Raw genomic sequence first — 24,914 nt, forward strand, 5'->3', positions numbered from 1 at the left:
TGGGACAAGGTGTCGGACAGGGTAGACCCTGGCAAGCTTCAGTTACGCATGAAGCAATTTAACACCTCCAGTAAACATTCATAAACTGAGCAATTATTCCCACATGGGGGATGACTTACCATCATCTTTCACTAATATCTCTTCCTTCTTCACCTACCTGTCCCCATCCTCTTTTTTTTTTTTTTTTTTTTTTTTGAGCAGAAGCTAAAAAAGGGACGTTGGAGTGTATTTATTTACATATTTATTCTCAGTTGCTTCCACCTCAGCTCCTGCTGTTAAACAGCTGCTCGGAGGCCTGCTTCTTCCTTTGGGGTTTACTGATCTCCCAGATGAATAATGTCCCCCTTCACCTCCCCAGCAGTTGGCGCCCAGCCGACGTGCAGGCAGGATGCTGACAGTTATTGGGAAAACATTTGGCGTGCAGGCAGCTGCCAGAAAGCAAAAGTCACTCTGAGCAGACCAGGGTGGGGAGCATCTCAGAGACTAAACTACTCCCTGGCTCTTTCTGCATTTACAGTAATTCTTTCCAATAAGAAATGTGCTGCCAGGGCCTAGAGCACTCATTAATTAGTTAATCCTGGACTGAATGCAAGAATGATTAAAGACTGTTGAAGATTGTTTCAGTCTTGATCAGCCTTTTTTTCCCCAGTGCTGCCTTAATCTGTCTCCTTTCAACATGCATTTTTACTAAGGCTTCTTCCAGGGAATGGAGAGAAGTGAAGGGCCAAGCCCTACTGCACCTGCAGTATGCTGGTCAAGGTGGACATGGGGGACAGCATGGAGCCTCAAGTTCATGGGTGACAAGTTGGAGGCTGGGGAGTGATAGATGTTCCAAAGGGCAGTGCTGCCATTCAGAGTGACCTCAGCAGTTGGGGAAACGGGCCAACAGGAACCTCATGGAGTTCGATAAGGACAATCACAAAGTCTTGCAGTGAGGGAGGAACAAACCCAGTACTGCTGGGGGGCCAGCTGGAGCGAAAACAGCTCTGCACAAAAAGACCTGGAGGTCCTGTGTACCTTCACAGGGAAGAAGCCCTATGGCTGACTGGGTGGTGTTAGCAAGCGTGTAGCTAATGAGACACTATTCACATCTGGAGTACTGTGTCCAGCTGTGAGCTCCCCAGTACAAAAAAGGCATTGATAAAGTGGAATGAGTTTAGTGAAAGGCCACCAAGCTCATTGAACTGGACTAAAGATGTCCAAGAAGAGACTGAGAAATGCCTTTGTTCAGTCTGTAAGAAGAAGCAGAGTGGGATCCACTACAGCCATCCAGCATCTGAGGACAGTGTAGAGAAAATGATGCCAGGCTCTTTTTGAAGGTGTGCAGTGAATGGAAAAGAAAAAAACAGATACAAGTTGCAGCAGGTGAAATTCTAATTAGACACAAATCTTTTAAAAATAAAAAATTTCCACAGTGAGGGTGGTCAAATACTGGGAAAAGTGCCCAGAGAGACTAGGGGATCTTCATCCTTGGGAATATTCAGACTTTGGCTGGAAAAGACCCTGACCGACCTAACGTCGCCTTAAAGTTAGCCCTGCAATAATCAGGGCTCATATATATGGCAGACTTAGGAGACCACCATAGTACAGTTTGGAGAGTGTGTGGCATGATTTTATGGCTCGTTGACCATTGGTCTGTGGCTGAGAAGCAAATCAGAGCATCTCCCAGGGTGTTCTCACCTGCGTACAGTGGTAGCGGTTCTAATGCAACCACAATTCCTGCTTCCTGCTGCTTTTGCCACACTGATCTCCCCCACACCCCATGGTTTTTCCCCAGCCATTCTCTGTCCCCAAAGACCCCCTGCTCCTCTCCTCCAGCCTGGTAAAGAGAAGTCATTCTTTATTCTGTGTTACTTCCTTGTTTCTCTAAACCCAACTCTGCATTACTTTATTCATATAAGTAATCACATTCATTCTTGCTTTAAATAACTTCAGCCAGGTTTAGCTCTTTCTGTGGAAAATATGACATGAGGTTTTGACTGAAATGAGATCTTCTTCTTAGCAAATTTCACACTTTAGTATGGCATCCAACATAAAATTAAATCTAACATCATAATAGGTGAATATGTCATAGATCTCATATTACTTTTCAGTAATGTAATAACAATACTATTAACACCCAAGTAAAGCACAAAAAGAACTTATTCCTATTTGTAAATGCCACTTTCTGTCAGCTCTCAGACACCTGAGGCTCTCAGAGAGATTATTGCACTTCTCAGGCAGTTGTAGCCACTTACATCTTGGGCTTCTGCTTCAGAAGCTTGCCTGAAGGCTCCATTAATTGTCAATAATTCAAAGCTTTTTGTATCATATAGCTTAATTACATGTTTTTTTTCTCTCCATGTTGTGCCACACAGATAATAGGAAAGGCTTTGGTAGAGAACTTAGTCGAAATGCGTTGATCACTGGGAAGTGTCAGAAAACTGAATAAAGCCTCCTCAAATAATGGAGGGTAGACATAACCTGAAATGAGGATGTGCATCTTCGCTGTCCAGGGAAGATCTTTTTCCATTGACACGAAGGATGAAGTGTCTTGTAAGGCTGTCACTCTTTAAGAAAGAGAGCAGGAGAGGCCATCCTCCCACAGCATGGGCAAAAACCTGTCCAAACCCACCATGGTGCTAAAGTATAAAGCAGGTCTACCATTTGGCTTCAGGTGCTTATTCACAGTGTAAGGGATCATTAAAAGGTATTTTGACAACATAATATACTCTTGTGTCTATTCTTGTGTATTCTCTTTTCACGCCTGTGAAGCTTGTTGCGATTCAGTGAGAAAACCTGAAGGACCATGTAGCAAGCCAGAGTTATAGCTATACACAGAATGAAGAAGTAGAAAATCTCTTCAAGGCATGAAACTTCCAAGCAGGATTTGCTGTCATCATCTCTAGCCTAAAGCAGGCTGGGGACCTGCTTTCTGCAGAGGAGTGTTATTGAGATCCCTTCAGAGCTGATCCTCTTCTCATAATTAGAGAAGTTAGACACATGGTCACCAGAATAGCTACCACTGCTCCTGAGATGTTTAACTTCCATATTTAACATCAGGAATCTCTTAAATTGTTTTACATTCTCTCATTCCTAAGACTATTTCCAAGACAGCTAATGCTGTCACAGATTTAAGGGTAGATGGGTCCAACCTAAGAAATTATACTCTGCAATCAGATCTCTTCCGATTAAGTATTTTGGATCCAGGCTTTATACTTAGGTTTGTCTCTAAAGTGTAGTTTTACCACTAAGAAAGAAAAAGACTGCTGAAATGCATTGGAACGAGTTGAAAAAGAGTTAGTTAAATGCAAACAAGCATCTTGCACCGCAGTATCAGAGCCCAGGCTCCGGACTGACAGCATTAGTAGCTTCCTAGCCAGGCAGTCGTCATCACCCGGGGGTGATTGACTCTGGTAATTGCTGGCTGATCTCAATTTTCAGGAGGAGAGGTGAGCTGAGCAGCTGCCATGTGCCTTGGCTAGCATCTGGGACAAGGAGGCAACTACTGCAAAGGCAGAAAAGCCACAGGAACCTGTGTGGGGCTGCTTCGTTCTGGAGGTAGCCAGCTCAGTCATGCAGCACTCGGGGCACTGAAAGGCTCGTGATGTGTGTGGCAGAGGTCATTGTCTGCGGTGACACAAGCTGAAAGGAAAGCATCTTTCCATTCCAGAGGAAAATGAAATCTCACCAACTATTTCAATCTGAAAATGAATTTTTTCCAGCCTTCTGGATTTTTTAAAACAAAACAAAACAAAACAAAGGATTCTTGTATCTCTACACCACTCTAGGAACACATTACGTGCATTTTAGTGGCCTTTATTTTGCCAGGCAGTGCTAGGAGCCAAACTCTAAATAAGAACTGAGCTCTTGGGCTCTGAGAAAGGGCTTCTGTGAAAGGATTATGGCCAAAGATGGGCTCCAGCTTTCCTCTGGAAGTTTCATCCATCTGGCTATCATGCTAAGGAAGATCCACGACTTCAGGTAGGCATCTGCCACACAGCCCAGGAAGGGCACCACACCAACATGCAGAGCACAGCTTATTAGCAACACGTTTTAAATCTGTGGTTTACTTTTAGCTCCATTTACCTATCCCATCTCACTTTCAATTAGATATTTGAATGGGCTCACCTGTGTTCTGTCTGTGGCCAAACCATTCTCATGACCTGTCTTCAGCAGGGTTCTAGGTACAGTTTTATTCAAGAACGCTCATGGTCATCTAAACACTGGCTGGACAGATCTAGTGGAGAGGGAAGGTATGTGCTCCTGCCATAGGTCTCCTATCCTGTCAGACTCAGGTGCTTAGGACCTCAGCACAGTAGGTGCTACTGAGTTTGGCTCACCCAAAAGTTTTGGCAATGGTGTTTGAAGTGTGGGACTTCTGCCTAACCTGTCTATCTGCCAAGGATTTCAACTTTCCAGCATGGGAGATATTATTAGATTGAGCTGAACTAGCATAGAAAATTGTTATGCTACTAGCTATTCCAAATCCAAGGCTCGCTCTGTTAACTTAAGCTTTACACTCTGAGAATGAGCGGTAGCTTGTAAAAGTAATCTACCAAAAAAGCAAGAATCCTCACATGAAGCAATTAAGCTCTTTTCTCCCCAGATCACTGGTACCTCCAGTTACTCAGTTTTCATGTCACCACTCCTACCATGACTATTCATTTCCCTTTTACTGCCTGCTATCCTTCCTAGCCCCTCGCCTTGCATTTTGCCACTGGTGTCTGTTTCTCCGTTACAGACGTCTCACAGACTCCAGGGCTCTCCAGCTGATGTTTATTCGAAGTTAGTCCCAGGCCCTGCACTCCTCTGCCTTGTTCTCAGTATCCATGGGAACATCCTCATTGTTCCGTGGCTCAAAACAGGGATTCAGTGTCCACCTTAGCTTTAGAGATGCATGCAGCATCTGCTGCATGAGAAAGTGCCCTGCCTTCCTACACGATGCAGTTTTGAGAATAGGCTTTTCCACATTAATTCTGTATTCTCGTGTCCATCTTCTGAGTTGAGAAACTCTTCCTTTGCCAGGATCTGAAAAGACAAGAGCTTTCTTCCTAAACTTTTGGCTGGCAGAAGTAAAGCCACTGAAGGCAGTTTTCCAGCCACTGTGTGTCCTCCCACTTGACCTGGCCATGCTTATTTGCGTGCATCATCCCCACCACAGCATCACATCCCCACCTCAGGTGTTGGGGGAGATGTTCAAGGGCAAATACTGCTGCTTCCTCCAGGGAAACCAAGGAAAGGGTCTGAACAATTACCCTGCAGCCCCAGTCAGTGCTGTTCCCTAAGCCAAGTGTGGGGAAAGTCTTGTGCCATAACAGGGACCGTTTTCTTCATACGCTCAGAAAGCTGAATGAAGGAGGGATGTGCCTGAAGGTCCCAGCCCTCCAGGCACCACAACTGTTTAGTAACTCAGCAAGTTACTCACAAGCCCAGGTCCTAGGAAGCTGATTAATCCTTCCTGAGGACCTGTGCCTTCCTCTGGGGTACTTTCTGTGTGGCAAGTCCAGCAGAATGGGGCAGCTCAAGCTTTCCAAGGTTTGTATTTACTTGCTGTTTCTCAGCAGGGAGTCACCGCTTGCCTCACCCCCATTGACACCAGGGAGGTCCATAAATCAGCTGTAAGTGATAGCGCAGCCCTCCTGATGCTCATTATGCATCTCGCTGCTGGAGGAAAGCACCACCTTTGGTGCCAAGTACATTAGGGAACATGCCTGGGTTTAAAAATACTCCATGGGAGGGAATTACAACATTTCCAAAGCTTGGCCTCTTGCATCACAAAAGCAGAGCATGCTCCTCACCATGTCTCAGGTGATAACAAAACCCTAAGGCCAACAAATAAAATGAACAGCTTTAAAACAACAAGGCGGCTCTGGGTTTTGTATACAGTGTTTGTTGCCACAATCTGGCCTAGAGTCACCATCTCGGGTTTCCCTGACAGAATGATGGAAAAATAAATAGGGGCTATAAACCCGAAATATTTCCAGCTCATACATCCAAAGGATAGAAATTATGGTCTCCTAGCAAGGGAAAATGTTCGAGGGTAGTGAAGTAATGGGACCTGGATACAGAGCTCATTTCTCTGAAAAACTTCAATACAGCATGGAAATATTTCCAATGTCCTTGATGCAACCTCTGTTAAAGTATAAAATACTCCCCTGAGTCAGTAGAAAAGCCCCTTCCATGCTTTCAAGAATGAACTGCTGAGCTCCAGTTTGGGAAACGTTTTTTTCCATCTGCTCTTTCTAGAGATCCCCATGTGTCTCCAAAGACACTGCATCTTTGAAATCTGGTTGTTTGAAAGATAATCCGTTGCTTGTTGGCTTACCTAGAAAGGGCCTCACTTTTCTGCGTGTTTGCTGAGAGCTGCTGCTGTTGAACCATAGGAGTCCCGGCTGTAGTCTTGCTAAATAATATTCTGAAAGTCCACACTGTGAGTCACATCACTGGATGAGGGGCTCTGCTCATCTGATCAATTGATTAATCATTACCATGCCTGCCCTTTACTTGTTGACTCATAGCCATAAGAGCCTCGGATGTGCTGCGTATGTAGTAAACTGATTAAAGGGGGAATGTATGTCAATGTATGGATGTGTACAATAGCTTTTTGAAATCCCTTATGATCTTCCCACCCACTGGGCATTGCTTCAATATCGAGTTCAATCATCAGGAAACAAACTTGCTCCCTCATCTGCGTCGCACATTGCAACGGTTGCCAAATATGGCCAAGCTTTTAGAGAGAAAAGAGAATCCCCCACCAGTGAATTTATGACCCTTGGCTCTGTTTGTGGCTTGTTCCTGTGCATGCCTGAGTGACATGGAAACTGCAGGAAATGTTTGGCCTGTTTCTATGCTCTCACACTTGCAGCTTTGTTGGATTTTTCCTTTTTTTAATGACTAGGGTGGGTTTTCTTTGGTTTGTTACCTTCTAATGCAAGCAACCCGTGACGAGAGGCCCAACGAAGAGCAACATGTATTGATGAAAAGAAAAGGGAAGAATGGAAAAGGAGCAAGAAGCGTTGCTGAACATTTGAAAACAACCAGTCACTCCCTTCATCTCTTTCAGGTCCTTCAAGCCAGACTTTGTCCTGATTCGGCAGCACGCCTACAGCATGGCACTGGGAGAGGACTTCCGTGGGCTCATCATCGGCCTCCAGTATGGTGGCATCCACTCAGTCAACTCCCTCTACTCCATCTACAACTTCTGCAGCAAGCCCTGGGTGGTAAGTGACAATCCAGCTCTACTGCATGCCAACACTGTGAAGCAGATAATCTGGTACCAATAACGCACCAAACTCAGCTCCCAGTCTGTTTCATAGGAATTCATCTCTTTAAGTTAAAGCCACCATCTAAACAACTCTCAGAATCCAGCTGGGAGTTCTCAGGGGGAAAAAAAACCAAAACTACTAGCATTGCTCCTTTATCAGCCTCTAGTAACGTCAAGGTGTTATTTTGCTCACCCTGAGTAGGATGTTTCTCCTATCCCAGACTCTAATGTGTCACAAACAGCTAACAGTACAGCAACACCTAGATTTCTTACAAGGCAGAGTAGATGAACAGTAATAGATTAATAATATCAGATCAATAGTAGTACTTCTCTGTCCTGACCAAAACACAGTAAAGCTACCTTAAAAGAAACATTAATATTCACTGTTTTAGAAGGTATCTGAACTAGGCTGTTTCTAACATCTTTTACTGGATGCACACTTGTGGTATCCAGGTGCCTCAGCCTAACACTAAGATTATCCATTCCTTGCAGAAGTGCCAACTGCACTTGTCTTCTCTTGTGTTCTTTTCCTACTTTTTCTGGGTGGTGCTTTGCTGTGATGAAATTAGCTGAAAAGGAAGGCAAGAAAGGTCGAGAGATTATTTCTTCAGCACCTAGGTCTAGGAAAAAAAAGAACACAGAATGAAAAAGACCTTGGAAAGAGGCAGAAGGAAAGAGGAAAGCATCTTGTATTGGACTTGCATAGCAAGATTTTGATAGAGGGGACTATGGAGGTGGCTTCTGTGAGAAGCTGCTAGAAGCTTCCCCAACGTCCAATAGAGCCAATGCCAGCCGGCTCGAAGACAGACCTGCCACTGGCCAAGGCCAAGCCCATCAGTGATGGTGGTAGCACCTCTGGGATAACATATTGTAAGAACAGGGGAAAAACCCTACAGCACCACAACAGCTGAAGAGAGGAGCGAGAATGTGAGAGCAACAACTCTGCAGACACCAGGGTTAGTGAAGGAGGAGGGCAGGAGGCGCTCCAGGTGCTGGAGAAGAGATTTCCCTGCAGCCTGTGGTGAAGACCATGGTGAGGCTGTGCCCTGCAGTCCATGGAGGTCCATGGTGGAGCAGACACCCATTTGCAGCCCACAGAGAATCCCACACTGGAGCAGGTGGATGCCCAAAGGAGGCTGTGACCCTGTGGGAAGCCCATGCTGGCACTGGCTCCTGGCAGGACCTGTGGCCCCGTGGAGAGAGGAGCCCAGGCTGGAGCAGGTTTGCCAGCAGGACTTGTGACTCTGCAGGGGACCATGCTGAAGCAGCCTGTTGCTGAAGGGCTGCACCCCGTGGAAGGCACCCATGCTGGAGCAGTTCATGAACTGCAGCCTGTGGGAAGGACTCATGTTGGAGAATTTTGTGGAGGACTGTCTCCTGTGGGAGGGACCTAAGGCTGGAGCAGGGTCAGAGTGTGGGGAGTCCTCCCCCTGAGGGGAAAGGAGCAGCAGGAACGTGTGAACTGACTGCAACCCCCATTCCCCGTCCCTTTGTGCCATTGTAGGGAAGGAGGTAGAGAAAATCAGGAGTGAAGTTAAACCTGGGAAGAACAGAGGGGTGGGGGAAAGGTGTTTTTAAGATTTGGTTTTATTTCTCATTATCCTACTCTGATTTGATTGGTAATAAAAGAGAAACCATTTTTTCCCCAAGTCAAGTCTGTTTTGCCCATGACAGTAACTGCTGAGTGATCTCCTTGTCCTTACCTCTACCCATGAGCCTTTCCCTCCCCTGCCCAGCTGAGCAGGGGAGTGATAGAGCAGCTTTGGTGGGCACCTGGCATCTACTCAGGGTCAACCCACCACACTAGAGTTTTTCAGCAGTTGCAGAAGGAAACACAAGATTATCATAAAGTTGGTTCATTGAACCTGAAAGACTGCACCTCGGAAACACCTTGGGCTCAGTCAGCTCCTGGGGAGAATTTTGGTATTTTGCACTGGGACCACCCTTCATCTGTTCTTTAAATTTTAGCAGGGTCACCTACAAATCTCAGAAAACCTTAAAAAAATATTATCACCGGCTTTTCTCAGCCCCAAATCAAAGTTTGTAAACATTCCCCAGAACTGTTTTATGACCAGCTCTAATTCAGCAGGAACTGCAGGAGCAGGAGAGCCAAAGGAGTGGAACTGGGGCCACCATGAGCCACAGGAGCAAGGCTGGCCATAATAGCACCTGCAGGAAGAAGTCAGATGCTGATACCATTTTGAAGGCTATATCTGGATCTTCCAAGCAGTTTCATCCCAAAGTGCCCTCTCTGTTCACCAATGCTCCCAGAACGTAGGGGAATGAAGGCCATAGGTTGATTAACATTGATACTATGCAGCTGTGCCCTTGCTACGAAGGCAGTGGGTTGGTTGACATGGGTGATGTGCAGCTGTATCTCATTCCAGCAAAGTGGTTAAATAGCCCTGAGGAGGATGGGAGAAGGGATTGGATGGAGGAGGAGCCTGAATCTGGATTTAGGTGTGACAAGGACCCGTGTGGTCTGGTCTGCTCTGCTCTCTGGAGGATGGAAAAACAGCATGGCCAGTAGAATCTGACCCATGGTAAAGCTTTGTTGTAGGCTTGCTGATTTGCTTGATGCTGCGACACCAGGATAAATAATTCCCTGTATGGTTTTAGGTCCGAAGCAGGGAACTTTCCAATATGCCTCCATGGAAAACTTTTAGATATGTTTTTAGGAATTCTCTTTATTCATTGTACATATTTAACTTGGGGTGAGACAGAATGTTTATAGCAAGTGGTAACTGTCCTATTCCTTATTACCTAATTAAGTCTTTTGTTGCTGTTGTCTTTTCCTTGGAATAACTATCCTGTGAGTCTTCAGTGTGTTGACTGGTAGTTCAAATCTAGCTCCGCTCTGTAATGACTCTGGCTTTAATTTCCATGACTGTGCAGTGTTGGCTTTAACTCATTTCTTATAAAAAGGTACCAGTATAATAGCCTCGGTTCTCACCCCTTTTATAATATTTGGGATGTTTGTTGAGACCAAAAGCAAGATCCTGTTTTTTTCCAAAAATGCTGCAGTGCAGTAGTGAGGGTAGTGAGAAAAGTCTCACTTTTCCATCACTGTATAGGTGGGGTTGATGTGTGTTTGACCTCAGTTAACATTTGGATGACAAGGATTGCTGGGAACAGAAAGGGGGGGGAAGAAAGGGATTGATAACAGGTTCACTACAACACCTTTGCGTTGCTCCTGACAGTTGGTCCTACACACACAAGTGTGTTGAGCAGACAAAAAGCTTCTGCATTTACACTGGCTTTTGATGAGGACAACAGTCGTGTAGTCTATTCCATCTGATTTTGGGGTTGAGTCAGTCAGTGTTTAGTCAGCGTTTTCCCACTCATGCCTTGTAATTACTTTTCTGATGGTGTGCTGGGGCCTCAAGATGTAACAGGCTTATTTTTAGGAATCTAAGATAAAAGAAGAGAAATGAACTCAGAACAGTGAGGGGAAAAAAAAAAAAAAGGAAAAAGCAGTGCTGGCAAGGCAGTGTGGGAGAAATTGGCTCTGCCAGTAACTTGGCTTTAGCTATTTTGGGGCTGGTTGTGCCATGCTTTCCTCAAGGGGAATACAGCTGGCTCAGACATCCTTCCCAGAGGAGTCAAGGAAACCACTTGTAAACACTTAAAACAGGTTTGCACAATGCCTCCTTTACCTACTGCCTCCCCACGCCAATGACAGTAATGCATTAAGTAATCTAAGAGCTCAGATGGGATCTGGGATGGTATTTGGCACCACTGAAATTTTATCAGGTTGAAGCTCAGGTAGATAGTGGGTCATCTGAGTGCAGAAAGCTTCACTGGCAGCAGAATCAGAAAATTTTGGTTTTGTGATAGCTAGGAAATGAGAGATGGGGATGGACTGTTTCAGTGAGTGTTCCACTCTGATTGCAAAACAGGCATCTTGAAATAAGGGATCTGCTTAACAAGAGTACTGGAAACTTCTTGGACCTAGAAAAGAGTTGATACACATAAAGAAATGAAATTCAATACGCCTGGGAGATGTGCTTTTCACTCTCCCTTTTTTATTTTTTTCCAAAAATGGTTCCATTTCATAGAAATGCTTATGATTTTGTGGAGGGGGATGGAATTGAGACTGTTTTTCCTTGGCAATTTGCGACAATGTTTTTCCTCGGCAACTCTAATTACAATCAGCTGAGTCTGGGTTTGAGTTTACTCAGATGTGCAGCCCCATTTTTTTAATGACATCCACCAGGTTTCCAATACTGCAGTACGCAAATTTCTTTGAAGGTTAAAATTTGCATTAAACACAGGCATAGTTTGAAATAGGCGTTTCTGAAAGAAAAACAGAGTATTCAGGGGGTCCTACACACAGAAACATTAATAACTCAAAATATTAAATATTTTAATACATTAATATTTTTTAAAATATTTAATAAATCTAAGTTTTAAGGTGATCCCAGAATTATTGAGAAATAACACCACAAGCACACTAAACACAACACTTCAACCACTAATAATAATTTGTGTTAGAAATGTTGCCGTACAAAATACAGTGGGATCAACGCTCAGAGCAGTAGTCATAGTCCATACAGTCAATGTCCACAATTGCAAGACAACTTTCGCATCTGTAAGCCTGCAGGAAACATGAAATCTTGAAGACATTCACCTACAGAGTCCAAGAGACTCCCAGCCAAATTATTATTCACTGTCAAGGGATATAGGTTCCCTGATGATGTAGGCACTTTCAAAATGTGCGAAAGGCCTTGAGATCCTCTGAATGGCTCTTTTTATTTCTCTGTAAAGACTCCCTGCAAGTTAACTCTGACGTCCAACCAGCTAGGCAAGGCATTTTGCTTGTGTACCTGTTTCAGGTACTTAAAACCAGGCCATGCCACATTGCCTTGCCCCATTTCTTGCTCTGGGGTCTGGATGCAACCTCACTAAAACCAGTGGAACCACAGAATGTAAGAACTGATACCAAAATGTGAAAGGGGCAATTATATCTAGCTAAGCTGCTCACATTAACATTCCTACCCACCTAAAATGCACTGGGAGGTGCTACTTGAGCCCTGCTATCAGGTATCTACAAGGCTGCTGAACCATCTAACATGGGTGTCTCTATGCCAATATCCTGTCCCTAACAACTGGAGAAAAAAAAAGAGGGAATTCTCCCATGAGGGTCAATACTGAAGTCGGACCTTTTTGCAAGCCCATTGAGGCTCCCAGATGGCTGAGTCTCTCACCTGTCCATCTGAAACACTTGCTATTTCAGCAACCGCCAAGAGCTATATGCTTCAAAAGGAAGCCCAAGGAACAAGTCAGGATGCTGTCTGTCAGCTGCACAGTTGTTCCAGTTATTTTAAGCTGTTTACCTAGGATAAACATATGTCGCCCCAACATCACAGCATCCATGGTCCACCAGAGCTGTATGCACGCACAGCAAGGGACATGTGCTGCTCTCAGCCAGGGTGTTTTTCCTCAGCTTGTTTCTGTCTCACTCTGACTTGTAAGTCCTGTTTGCTCACTTTGCTACTCAAAACAGGGCTTTATTTTTCTTCTCTAGGATGTGCAGGGCTAGTGCAAGTAGTTAAGAGAAGCAAGCTGTCCTCCTTCCCCAACATCAATACCCTTCTTGCCAACAACAATTATTCTACATGGGGAGTTTTTCCTCTTATCTGCTGATGCATGTGAGGGGGAGGTGGTGTTAGTGATGAGATATGCCGCCTCTTGATGTTTTCTGGGTTTTCTTAAATTTAAATTTAGGTCACATTTTGACCTATGAGATTAGGAAGAGGATTCTTTGCATTTGTCTGCAAATCTGCTGGCAGCTGCCCTTTCAGCTTGTGGCCTGGCTCTGGCACACTCCTTGCAGCCTAATTTTTTTGCACACTGGCTGCTTTTTTTTTATCCCCGTACCACCCTTTAATTCCCAAAGGGGTATTTCTTCTCTACCACTAATTTATACAGAAATGCTTTTGCTTAGACTAGCCCAGTAACCAGGACAGGAGCCCTAACAGCTACTCAGCAGAAAACATTCTCAGTAGCTCCGTCTTTATCTGCAGTGTAACCTTGGGGTTGCGATTTGGTACACTTACTGGCTTCAGCCATTGTTCAGTAGCACTTAGAACATGTAGGATTAGGCAGCTGATGCTGCTGGGAAGAAAGAGGGCTTGCTTTCCCTTCCCTTGTTCCCTAGATGTCTCTCTCCTTCCCTTAATCTGTGTGTTAACCTCCCTCAGGTGACACAAAGATCTCCTTCAAGATGAATGCAGGCCTAGCTTTGATGGGGAACCTGAAGGAACTGGTGTAAAAGACTTACAGTAAAAGTTGGTCCACACAGAAGGACTTTCTTAACTTGATTTTACCAAATTCTTGGGGGGGGGGGGGGGGGGTAGAAACTAAATTCATTCTCTAAATCACTTTACAAATAGGGGAACTCATTTACACCTACCAGGTCAGCATGAACCAAAATTCTTACCTGTGGAGCAATCCCCAATCATTCTATTCTCTTAACATTCATGAAAAGCCTGTGGTAATGGGGCTGTACCTCTTCAGAGAAAAAGCAGGATGGATGGATGTGTGACCGTACAGAATCTAAGTTGCTCCTGAGATCGTGAAGGTTTCTGGAATATGTATCACCTCTTATTCTCTTTGGTATATCCTGTTTCCTCAGCATTTTCTGTCATGGTTATTAAGTTTCTTTCATAGTTTGGGGTTGTTTCTCCAGCTAATCGATGATAAACTGAACAGGGAGGCTGCAGACAAGGTGCAGAATAGTCTGGTCCCTTCACAGATGGCTGAAGCAGAGCAGGAATTTGCTGTGCTATGCTTCTGTTGGGGTTTTGGTACCTGAACTGAAATCAAAACTCAGTCCTAGTACAGGGAGCTTTGTGTCTGGCTGGGCACAACCCTGAATGATAAGCAGTTTATAGTAGCGATGATAGTGGTGACAATGGTGAAGCTCATGTGACAAGTGGGAACAATTGCAAATGTTGGCCCTTGTATGTGAAATACCAGCACTGCTGCTTTCTCCATTGATGTTACATACTGCTCTCTCTAGATACCATCCTCACCAACTGGTGCCTCCCCCAGACCTCACTGGTAGCTGGCACAGGGATAGTAGGTGATCTCCCCGTTCTCCTGTCATGCATGGTGGGGCTGTTGGGAAACCCTTGGTTCATAATAAATGTCAGTTATGATTGATGGTGGGTTCAGGCTTTCTTGGTCTAACACTCAGACCAGGTAGCACTGGCAACTCCTGTCATCTCTGTCCCTTAGCAATTCTCCTTCCCTTCAGCACAATAGGTAAACGTGACTTGCTTTGCTTTGGCTGTGGGGCAGAGGTCCAGGGGACAGTTTTGATTTATTTTGTCTCTGCTCAGGAGTGATGGCACTGATTTCCTGCCTGGTCACTCCACTGAGCCCTTTCCTCTACCAAGAAGACCCCCCAACCCTCTCCCCAGCCACATTGCGAAAGCAAAGCTTGTTCATAGCAGATCTGTAACCACCAAACCCATCCCCTCCTGGCTCTTGAACTCCTTCTTTGCTCTCTTAGTCCAAGGTTTGTGTACACAGGCTGGCTTGGCCCTGGGTAAATACAGCAATTTCCTATTTTCTTGCCACTCTCAGGTCAAGAAAGCAAGATGTGAAAGACCTAATAACCTATTTTTCTCACCTTCTTCACCAGTATCAGAAAGCACTTACCTGTTACACAATAAGCCACTGACACCCACTGTGTGTCTGTTTTTTGTTCCCCCTCCCTCACCCCAAGTTCTCTCAGCTCATTAAGATCTTCAGCTCGCTGGGTCCTGAGAAGTTCCCACTCGTGGAGCAAACATTCTTCCCAAGCCATAAGCAGATGGTGAGTACTTTTGCTTTCTTCTGATGCCAGCATGGATGGAGGAGAAGCCATGAATGTGAGTTGGGCACAAGAGATGGCAGTGGGAATGCTGGGAAGAGTCTCAATTTTATTTAAGGATAGTTACTAGCTAAAAAGCAAAATGCAAATAGCATTGTTTGGGAGCCTCTTTCCTTTCTTGCACAGCTCTCCCCCAGGTCACATATGGACCCTGAAAAAGTGAACAATGAGAACAGGCTCAAAATCAAAGCAAAAATCCATTGTAAAATCTAGTCAACAAAAACTCATCCCTTAGAGCAAGAAATCACTTTATTCACATAAAGTGGATTTTTTCTCCTCCTGCAATTCTTTAAAATACATTGATGATTTGGGATGTGGGCCGTAAGAGATGTTTGTTTCACAACATCATTTAGCGTGATCTGTCATATGGTTGCCATCCATGAAACATTTATCAGCCTGACTAGGTACTCAAAGTAAACTGGAGTTCTTGTAAAAGAGTTTGTTTCAGCTTGTAAAGTTTCCTTTGCGCAGTGGCTCTGGGGTCTAGTCTTCCTGTCAACAACTAAACGCTCAGTGCCCTGTGTGGCTGCTGGGCACTTACCAAAGGCTTAGGGCACCTTTCAAAGAAATCTGCATAGGTGCCTTTAGTCCTGGAGAACATGGCAAAGTGAGCGGCTTTGTTTGAAACTGTTCACGTCTCTTGTTTTCCCTGGGTTAAAAGGATGAGTAGTCCTTCCTGAATTTTTGCTCCCAACTTATATCCATGAATCAGTGTCTTTTCTTACCTGGCTGAGGCTTTGATGAGACCCTGTGTGAACCATGACCTCCCCGTGTGATCCGCTGGCTGGCTGAGCTTATTTCCCACACTTCATTGTGAGCTCGAGCAGCATTGGTAGCCTGAAGGTTAAGGTTGTTGAGATGTCAAACCAGGGCTCAAAAACATTCAAACCCCTCTTTTCTCACACGCCTGTTGCAACACTGGGCCACAATGCATACATAATAGGGTGTAGGTACCTGATGGTGGATATAGGCACCTAGTGGGAGCTTCAGAATTCAAAAGGAAGTCTCATTTAGATCCTTGTGAAAAGATCCATGGGTGCTCACTAGATACTGAATACCTTGAAATGCCAGTCCTTCATTCTACCTATGCTGTGTGGACAACACCACTTCAATACTTCACAGGCACATCATGAAGGTACGTACAGTCATGAATGCTATGAGGCACCCAAGTAATGCAGTGGTATGAGTTGTATTATTACTTAAGACATAAAGAAATAGATGGTCCTTAAACACTATGTGACAGTTTGTTGCAGACTTTTAAGACAAATTAGTTGATAAATCCTGTTGCATTTAATTCCTGCTAATTTATAGACAGTTTTGTAACATATGTAATGCTTCAGGACAGTTGTGACTTTGTCTCATCCTCACTTCAGGAATGATATCTTTGGAAGATTTGATTAAATTTTTCATTGCAGATATGTTAGCTAAATCTTTTAGCATTATTTTCTTGTCTGGAAATCTGGTTCTTGATTCCTCCGTATGCAAATGCATATTACCAGCATAGTAGCTTGTTTTAGCAGAGCACTGATCTTAATTTCACATACATGTCGTCCTTATAAATGAGCACCTACTTGGAGATGCTGTTGCTCACTTCCAAAATAATACAGGAAAGTTTTTAAACCATAGGGCATCTCATCTGAACTCAAACACTATCGTTGACATGCAAGCTTGAGTAATCTCATTTAAATCAGACACTTTCCAAACATTTATACAAGCAACAATCTGCTTCATCAAATTCAGGCCAGCCGTTTCCAGGGGGGGGGGTCTGCCTCACAGAATGACTTTTTGAGATCTTTGCTGGGTGCACCTTCACAGTTCCCTGGGCTGTGAGAGGCTGAGAGGGCAAGTGCTTACACCAAGCAAGCTCCGTTGCAGTCATCACTCCACCAAGTACATATGAAAGCTGCTTGCCTGCTGTGCATCAGCTTCTCCATGTGTCAAATAGCAATATAATGATCCCCCTTTCCCACTCTTTTTCTTCCCTTTCCTGGAGGCATTTTCAAGCTGTACTGGTTAGCACTCATAAACTACGTGGTGGTCCTTTGATGGCTGACCCCTTGGAAGTGTTTATAAGTCGTGTTACAGTTTTACCTTTTTGCAATGTGATATAATTTAAGCAATGAAGTTCTCACATAAGAGATCCTCATCATTCTATGTCCAAAACTCTCCAAAGCTTACTTCGTAAACCTTTGGATTAAAACATAGAACAGATTCAAAAATGCATTTAATTCTTTCATCCGTGTAGAGAATAGAGATTTTCCTAAGGTAAAAGTGAGATAAAGGGAATTTCTAATAGGAGGCCCATTTTTGTGAACATTTTAATGTAGCTGAAAATGCTTCTGAAGCGTCCTTCTTAGGACAACAGGGCACTTTAAACCAGCCCTAAAGAGAGGACACAAGGCTCTGACATTTCACGGCAGAAAAGATCCAAAAGATTAATCTCTCTTCCCTTTGCCATGGTCATGTACCTTTCAACCCTCCCTCCAGTGAACAGTTTACTGGAAATAAGAGCAATCTGGCAACTGTTCTTCTAAGGCCCTACTGGTGCGACATGACAGCCATAATGACTGCCTTGCTCTGCAGTGACCCCCTATGGCAAATTAACAAGTGGGACACATTAACTTCAAAAGAGACCTTCGGCCTCTCCTGGGCTTACGACCCCAGCAATAGTTCTTAGAGACATCAACCTCTTAAAAACTTAAAAAAAAAAAAAAAAAAAAAAGGGACTGCTGGAGGGATCTTTGCCAAAGCACATGAATTGCCAGAGGTGGAATATCTGCTTTGGGCCCAATAAAACGGTATCAAGAAAGGGAAGGAAATGAATAAATCCACTTGCAAATCCATTTGTGTATATTTGAAGTGGACAGAAACTAATGTAAGTGAAGCAGAGACAGAATGTCTGTGATAGAAATAAAACCACTTTACTGTTTAGAATAAAAGGACACTATAAAAAGTGAACATTATGCAACATTACCTTAAAAGACAATATACATTCACTGAATATAAAATTTATAAATAACATGGAGGAAAACTGTAAACAGTGCTAGAAAATTTAGCAACAAATACATTCCTTCTGGATAAGATTTTTCACACGGGTCTGGTTCCCTCCCCAGGTTTCCGTGACTATCAGGAACAGCAGAGTGGGTCTACAAAGGAAGGACAGTGTCAGAAAAGGAGAAGCCAGTACAGGCAAAGCAGCAGCAAATGTTTAGTGGATTTTTCTCAAGACTGGTAGCCCCAAAAGCCACTTATTCTAAAAAAGACAAAAAATTTTTGCAGTGCCCCAATTTTGTTCTGCCCTTCTAAGCTATAAAATACATTGTGAGATAAATTTTCAGATCCATCTGAAAGAATGAAAACTTCTTCCCACGGAGGACTTCACTTCAAACAGTCTTTACTGTAAAAAACACAACAGTGTGTTTTTCATCACTGTGAAGTACCATTTCACTCTGACTAAATATGAATGGGATACAGTAATGTATTTAGGTTTTAGAATGGCCCTACCTAAAAGGCCATGTAACATTTTTGAAAAGGAAAATCAAATCCAATCTTTCCTAATCCTTCAATATATTTTTCGTATTTTTTGTAATTTCACAGGGAAAAACGCTTTCAAGCAAATAAGGAAGAACATCTATAAATAAGAAAGTGAACAGCAACAGTTTAGAAATGAGCTGTGCACTTTTTAAAAGTACTTTTAATAACGTTGGTATACCTAAAGCATAGGGGAGGTGAAGGGAAGTCTCATCTTGTACATGTCCAAAGGTCATGCTCACATCAGCTGTGCCATTGACAGTTCCTCTGGTCTTAGATTGTGGGGTGAAGTGAGGAGCATGTCAGAGGTGGTAGGAAGATTTATGTGCTGCTGCAAGGCACTGTATGCTCCACAGCCTAAGATTCTGGGAAGAACTTCACACCTGCCTCCTCACATCGCCATGCCTGGCATTCCCACACGTTGAACAGCCTGCGGTAATGAGGGACAGAGTTTTGTCCATAGGCACGAATAAAAGACAGAATAAAAGGGAGCAGACAGAAAATAAGAAGTCTTTGAGTCTGATTTAGAGCCTGTTCAATATATTTGACGGCTCCTTCCCACTTCAAGGGAGTCTTCAGTCAGGTTCTTTATGCAAGCACAAGCTGAAGCTTAGCCCAAGAAATACATGTCCCTGATAGCATACACAGAAACACAATTAAGAAGCCTCCCAAAAGAAATGTATTTTTACTGGATTCTTCCCCCTCCTTTTGGCTCCACATCTTTAAAAGCCTTAGTAAGTGTTTCTTTACACAGCAAGGGGAAAAGATTTGCTATCAAAACCCTACCCCTGCCAGTCTGTCTGTCTGCATCTCAGAAATATTTTACCGTCTGCAATATAGAAAGGGAATACACTTAATTTTCTGGTAATGCATCTGCTGTTTTGTTGTTTACAAAGCACATAGCTACATTATATCCTACTTAGGGACGTAAGTCCTCAAGAGTATTAGAATGCAAATATTTTCACAATAATTTGAGTGCAATACTGTGATGTCTCAGCTAGCTAATGAATCAGTGACAGGTAAAATATGCAGAGCTGCAATTTAATGGAAATTCAAATCAACACTTCACTGTACTGAGGGGCATTTTCATTTAGCCTTCCAAAGCCGTGAAAAGTGGCTGCAGCTCAAAGACGTATCAGCTTTGCAAATTTGCCTTGAGCTTGAGGAGGGCCATCTCCAGCAGTGCCGACTTCACACGATGCAAACAGTGAGGGTGGTGAGGCCGGCTCCGCTCCGCCCTCAGTGACCCTCAGAGAGTTTGTCAGCTGTGTACAGCTAGAACAGAGATTGCTCCACTGCGCCCAAAGCCCAACCCTGTACTCTGCCAAAAGGGGCAATATCTTGACCCTCCACCTGATCCTATGATGGGTGCTGTGAAGCACCCTACTCTCCCTCTCATCTCCGACCCATAATTTAGGAGTAGTCACAGGGAAGAGAACTTCTGAGAAGTGTTCCAAGCCTGAACCACAGGAAAATCCAACAGGCTTTCAATGTGTTTTGTGCTGCGTTGCCACTCAGAGCAGCTGAAAAAAAAAAAAAAAAACCAAAAAACAAACCACCAAACCAAAAAACACACAGCAGACCAAGGCACCTCTTACATCAACTCTTTAAAATGCCCTTTAAAGATCATGTTAAAAATTAATCTACATGATTTTTACTCCAACAATTCATCTAGTAAATGGGGCATTTCAGGGGATGTATGTCTGGCAGAGCTCTGGTCACACACAAGGAACATGAAGTATCAGGGCCCATCTCAGACACCCTTTCCTTTCCATTTAGCAAAGAGGTCCCAAACAACTCTTTAGTAATTGAGGTCACTGACTATAAAATGCTGTTATCGCCCCTAGCTGGAATCACTGCAATACTTTTTCCTGCTGATGGCAGCTCTGCTTTCTAAGTGGAATGAACTGAAGATACATGGAAACTTAAGATAAATAATCATAATAATACAAAAATGAAGTTAAGCATAATCTTCTCCCTGCCCAAGCCCTCCCCATCCACAACTCAGTCACCCATTTTGTCAGCACCCCTTCTTCACCATCATTAAAACTTAAAATACTTTTATTTGATAAGAAAAAATTATATTATAGTTTTCTTAATAAAAAACAAAATAGAACGAAAAAAAACTTCTCCAGTCAACAGCAAAGCACAAGACAGTAAGGCTCCTCCTCCCACATCACTGCAGGACATGGTATGAGCATGTGCACAGAGCTACATTTAACAGTGCCTAGAAAGAAACACAGCACTTGACACAGAAGGAAACCTCTGGACAGCTGAAACTTTATGATTCCAGCCAGCACTTATTAGGAGACCACTTTTCCTTGCCTAGCCCCCACACACACTTCCTTTCACTATATAAACAAATGCAGCTAGTGTAGCTGCAGGGGAGGAACCGTGTTGCAAGGAGATACAGAGGAAACAATGACTGTAGCCACTACTGCAGATACACTGGAGCTTCAATATCTTAAAAAACACCTCACTGACTTGGAATGTCAATATTTCTGTCTTTAAAATGCAATCAAACCATTCTTTTGTTTATAACACCAAAAAATTCCACATCCTGTCAAAAATAGCTTATGTCATTATGTGTATATACATCTTAGTTCAGCAAAACACTATTTTGGCAATAGATTTTTTTTTTTAATATATACTAAGAGCTCTAGCAAGTCTCCCCTTTCCCTCTTCCATGTGATTGATATAGTCAGGTCTTTGATTATAGTTGGTATTTTTCTATCTGTTTGGTTTAAGGTGTTCACAAGCTGCTTTTGCTGTTGAAGCTAAGCTGCAAAAATTTCAGGGGCCCATGCTGCTCAAAACAGGATGGCACAGCACTTCATCTGCTCTGCTGTAGGTGGATTTACCTCCTTAAAACATAGGAGATGGGGCTTTTGTTTTTTAACCAACAACAAAAATACAAAATACTCTCTCTTGCTCTGGGGAAAGCCAGAACTTCAAATGTGCTGTTGCATTCACGCTGACTGAATTAGCTAGGACAATCAGTCAACAATGCTTTTACCAGATGATGTGGTCAGACACACCAGGTGGATTCTCCCACTGCTGGAGTCAATCACATTGCCAATCTCTCCCATGAGGAGGATTTCTTTTGGATGTCATTTTTTCCAGAGTTTAGGCTGGGTTTCTTTTCAGTTTGTTTCATTTGCCAATCTGATTAATAAAACCTGTTTTCCTTCAAATAGATTTGTCTACATATTTTCAGCACATAGTGCATGAGGAGGGGTGATGGGAAGCCAGCATGTAAGAAGAATACAGTGCCTAATTGGCATAGTTTTTAGATTTTTGTTTTCCTAAAAAAATAGAGATTATATTGCTACAGCTAATGATACATGTAAGAGAGCAAGAGCTCCATCTTTTTTCTTTTTTTCCCCCCCCCTCCCATTTTTCCCTCTGGTGTGCAAAAGTAAGCTCCCAAATGTCATCTGATCAAAATGAGTGGTATCAAAAAATGGAAAAGGTGATTACAAATTCAGTAAGGTAGCACAGACTTTTTTCTTTTCTTTCCTTTTTTCCTTTTTTTTTTGTTTGGTTTTTTTTTTTTTTTTTAAGTGTTCGAAGTGCTAACATTTGCATGAAAACAGGCACTAATTTCATTGTCATCATCATGATCTGGTAAGAGTTAGTGTCCAAAGGAAGATCAGCCACAAGTAAGGGAGAGGGGAGATAAGGAAGGGATAGCGTGCTCAGGGATCTGTGGCATTGATTATCGTTTTATCTGGAGGTGCCCATCCTCTATACCAGCTGCAGTAACCTTCCACCCTCTGGATGCAGGCATAGTGCTTTGCTTGGTATCCTGAGTGGCCGAAGTTGGAGAGCATGTCTGTCCAAATACACTCATTCTTGGAGGTGGCAAAGCAGGGCAAATAGTAGCAGGGCCTAATCTGCAATTGTAAAGAGCAATCAGGTGAGGCTTCTTGGAAAGACAACATCATACAAAATGTCTTTTTACCAGAGACAAGGGATTCAAAATTCCACTCCCTCAAACATTGCTTACTAACCCAAAATTCAGCCTCAGTTCATTAAGCATGTGCTTCACATACATAGGTAATTCCAGAGTCAAAAAGGCTTTTCAGGTGCAGAAGAGTTGAGCTTATGTCTATGTTTTTGCAGGCCTGGGGCCATGTGCAAAAATCTTAGTGCCATTGCCAGCCTGTGAGCTTTTAGGCACTCAAAATGTTTACACAGGAACACAGCTGGACATATCTTGCCAAGCCTCTGGTACCTGATTTCATTCACCTGCAAATGATTCTGCATGGATTCTGAAAGCCTTCCCCAACAGCAATTAGTTCCAACAGGTCATTAAAAAGGCAGAGGCTCTGCATTTTTGTTTGATTATCTCTTCTCTGGTCTCAACGCTAAAGCTGAGCTTTACTTTTTCCCTGTAACATTTGCTGTCCTCCATTTCTCTTCCTGGCTATTCACCATCATCACTGGTATTGCCAGCCAGGGGAAACAGAATTCTAGGGTTTGAATGTCTTAATGCCACCTAGTTAGAGACACACATACCTTGCATCCACAGCCCAGATGATAACGATGATTCAGTCCTTTACGCTGGGACAGAGTCAGCCGATCCCATTTCTCATACCAGTTGCACAGGCCAGTGTAAACTTTCCCTTCATACACACGGCCTTGAAAACAAAGACATGGTCACAAGTTAGCACTTCTCAGCTCTAGCACTTCCCTCGTTTCCTGAGATTGCTAATGCTCTCAATATGTTTGGCTTCAGTCACTGCTCAGCAACTGCCGCCTTTTTATTAACTGGTTCAGGAAACTCTGGCCAGCAAGATTACAGCACAGTTAGGAGTGGTATGCCAGCTGTAAGCACGAGCAACAAAATGCAGGTGAGTAATGCTGTCAAGCTCCTCTCAACAAAGTGAACTGACACCATCACTAGAAAGAAGACTTGGCAACTGGCACATCTCTATCTCCTTGCATGCCCACATCCCAGCGGCCTGCATTGCTCCAGCTCATTCCAACAGGGATCTTCCATTTCTGGCACAGCTGAGTAGCAACCCTGTGACCGACAGGTACGAACCGACAGCTGTGGACTGTCATACAGCGTATTTGTCACAGCATGGCTGGGTATAAGAGACACTTTAGCAAAGAGAAGGAAATCTAGCAAGTGAAATGACTCTTAGCATTAAAAAAAGAGTACTGAACACCAAAATACTGTTGGCCATCTTAACACTTGGGAAGCTATGTACGGAGCTGTGTACACAGTCCCCCACATCCTTAGCACATGTATCTATAGTACGGAAGAGGTTTTGATTATGAAGAAGTACGCTGTCCTTTACCTGTAATCAGATATTGGTACTTGTTGACCTCCAGCTTGACTCCACAAAGACTCTCAGAGGCTTCTGTGTAGATGTACTGAACGTGCGGCATTATCTGGAAGCCCCTGTACATCTAGAGAAAGAAAAAAAAAAGAAATGCTTTAACTCATCTTAAGATGACTTTTCACTTTAGATTCTTTACAATCTACGTTCCTAGACTGTAGTGGCAAGCAATGTGTTTACAAGGGTGAAAGACTAATGACACTAACTGGACTCTGATGGAAGTGTCCCCACCAGATCTGCTAATAAAGCAGAATACCCACCTGCTACCGAGCCATTGCAATTCAGCACAGGGACCACTTTTCCCCACTCACGTTAGTTCCAGCAGCACTGAGTGAGCAAAGCGCCAACGCTGCAAACTCTGCCAATATCTTGAACAATTTTTTCCCTTATATAGCTCATAATTAGGGAGAAATTAAATTAGTTCAAGTTTGGAATCTCTCTCCTTCATATGATTTACACAATTTCTTCCAAACTAAGGGATTTTTTCATTTAAACAATGACCCTATTTTCCAGTGTTGCTGCTGTAAGGGTTTCAAACCTTTGGCGCTTGATCTAAGTCGTCAAGCCAGACACCTCCTTCTCAAAACACCTAGCATACACAACTCCTGCTGACCTCAGCAAGGATGTGATGTTTCTCTAACTGAATGAATGCAGAAAAATTCTACCCCATCTCCTAAAATTAGCTCAGTACTGATGGGCGCCATAAAGAAAATATCATGTGAACATAATTCCTCTACACTCCTTTTCCTCTTTCATAATCTTTCTTACAGCTCAGTTTAATTGAAATAGGAATCCACAGATACACTGGCAGTTGGATTCGGTCAGAAATTAGCACGTGTCCCTACCTGACCTGACCTTACCGCTGCAATTTAGGGAATCTCATGCCCACCTGTTAGTAGCATGA

The 24,914-nt window shown here is 43.5% G+C and overlaps 2 protein-coding genes and 1 long non-coding RNA gene across 5 annotated transcripts in view; 1 reads left to right on the plus strand and 2 right to left on the minus strand.

Annotated features, from left to right (window-relative positions):
* The window catches only part of LOC130150649 (uncharacterized), a 37,486-nt gene extending 31,101 nt beyond the window's left edge, over positions 1-6,385 (minus strand). Inside the window, exon 1 of one of the 2 annotated variants that reach the window (XR_008822316.1) lies at positions 6,308-6,373. This is a non-coding gene — a long non-coding RNA (uncharacterized LOC130150649). Of the gene's footprint in view, positions 1-6,307 lie in introns of both variants that reach the window. The other variant, XR_008822315.1, reaches the window with a different exon arrangement.
* SYN3 (synapsin III) overlaps positions 1-24,914 on the plus strand; it is a 201,146-nt gene that overhangs the window by 52,066 nt on the left and 124,166 nt on the right. For both annotated transcript variants that reach the window (XM_056341791.1, XM_056341792.1), the window contains exons 6-7: positions 7,046-7,202; positions 14,982-15,071. In XM_056341791.1, the coding sequence (XP_056197766.1) occupies positions 7,046-7,202; positions 14,982-15,071 (247 nt within the window). The remainder of the gene's footprint in view (positions 1-7,045; positions 7,203-14,981; positions 15,072-24,914) is intronic.
* Positions 18,034-24,914, minus strand: part of TIMP3 (TIMP metallopeptidase inhibitor 3) — a 39,865-nt gene continuing 32,984 nt past the window's right edge. The window contains exons 3-5 of the mRNA XM_056341794.1: positions 23,969-24,080; positions 23,181-23,302; positions 18,034-22,555 (exon numbers count right to left, since the gene is read on the minus strand). Coding sequence (XP_056197769.1) covers positions 22,358-22,555; positions 23,181-23,302; positions 23,969-24,080 — 432 coding nt within the window. The 3' untranslated portion in view covers positions 18,034-22,357. The remainder of the gene's footprint in view (positions 22,556-23,180; positions 23,303-23,968; positions 24,081-24,914) is intronic.

The sequence above is a fragment of the Falco biarmicus genome, chromosome 5 (assembly GCF_023638135.1).
Source record: "Falco biarmicus isolate bFalBia1 chromosome 5, bFalBia1.pri, whole genome shotgun sequence".
Classification (NCBI taxonomy): Eukaryota; Metazoa; Chordata; class Aves; order Falconiformes; family Falconidae; genus Falco; species Falco biarmicus.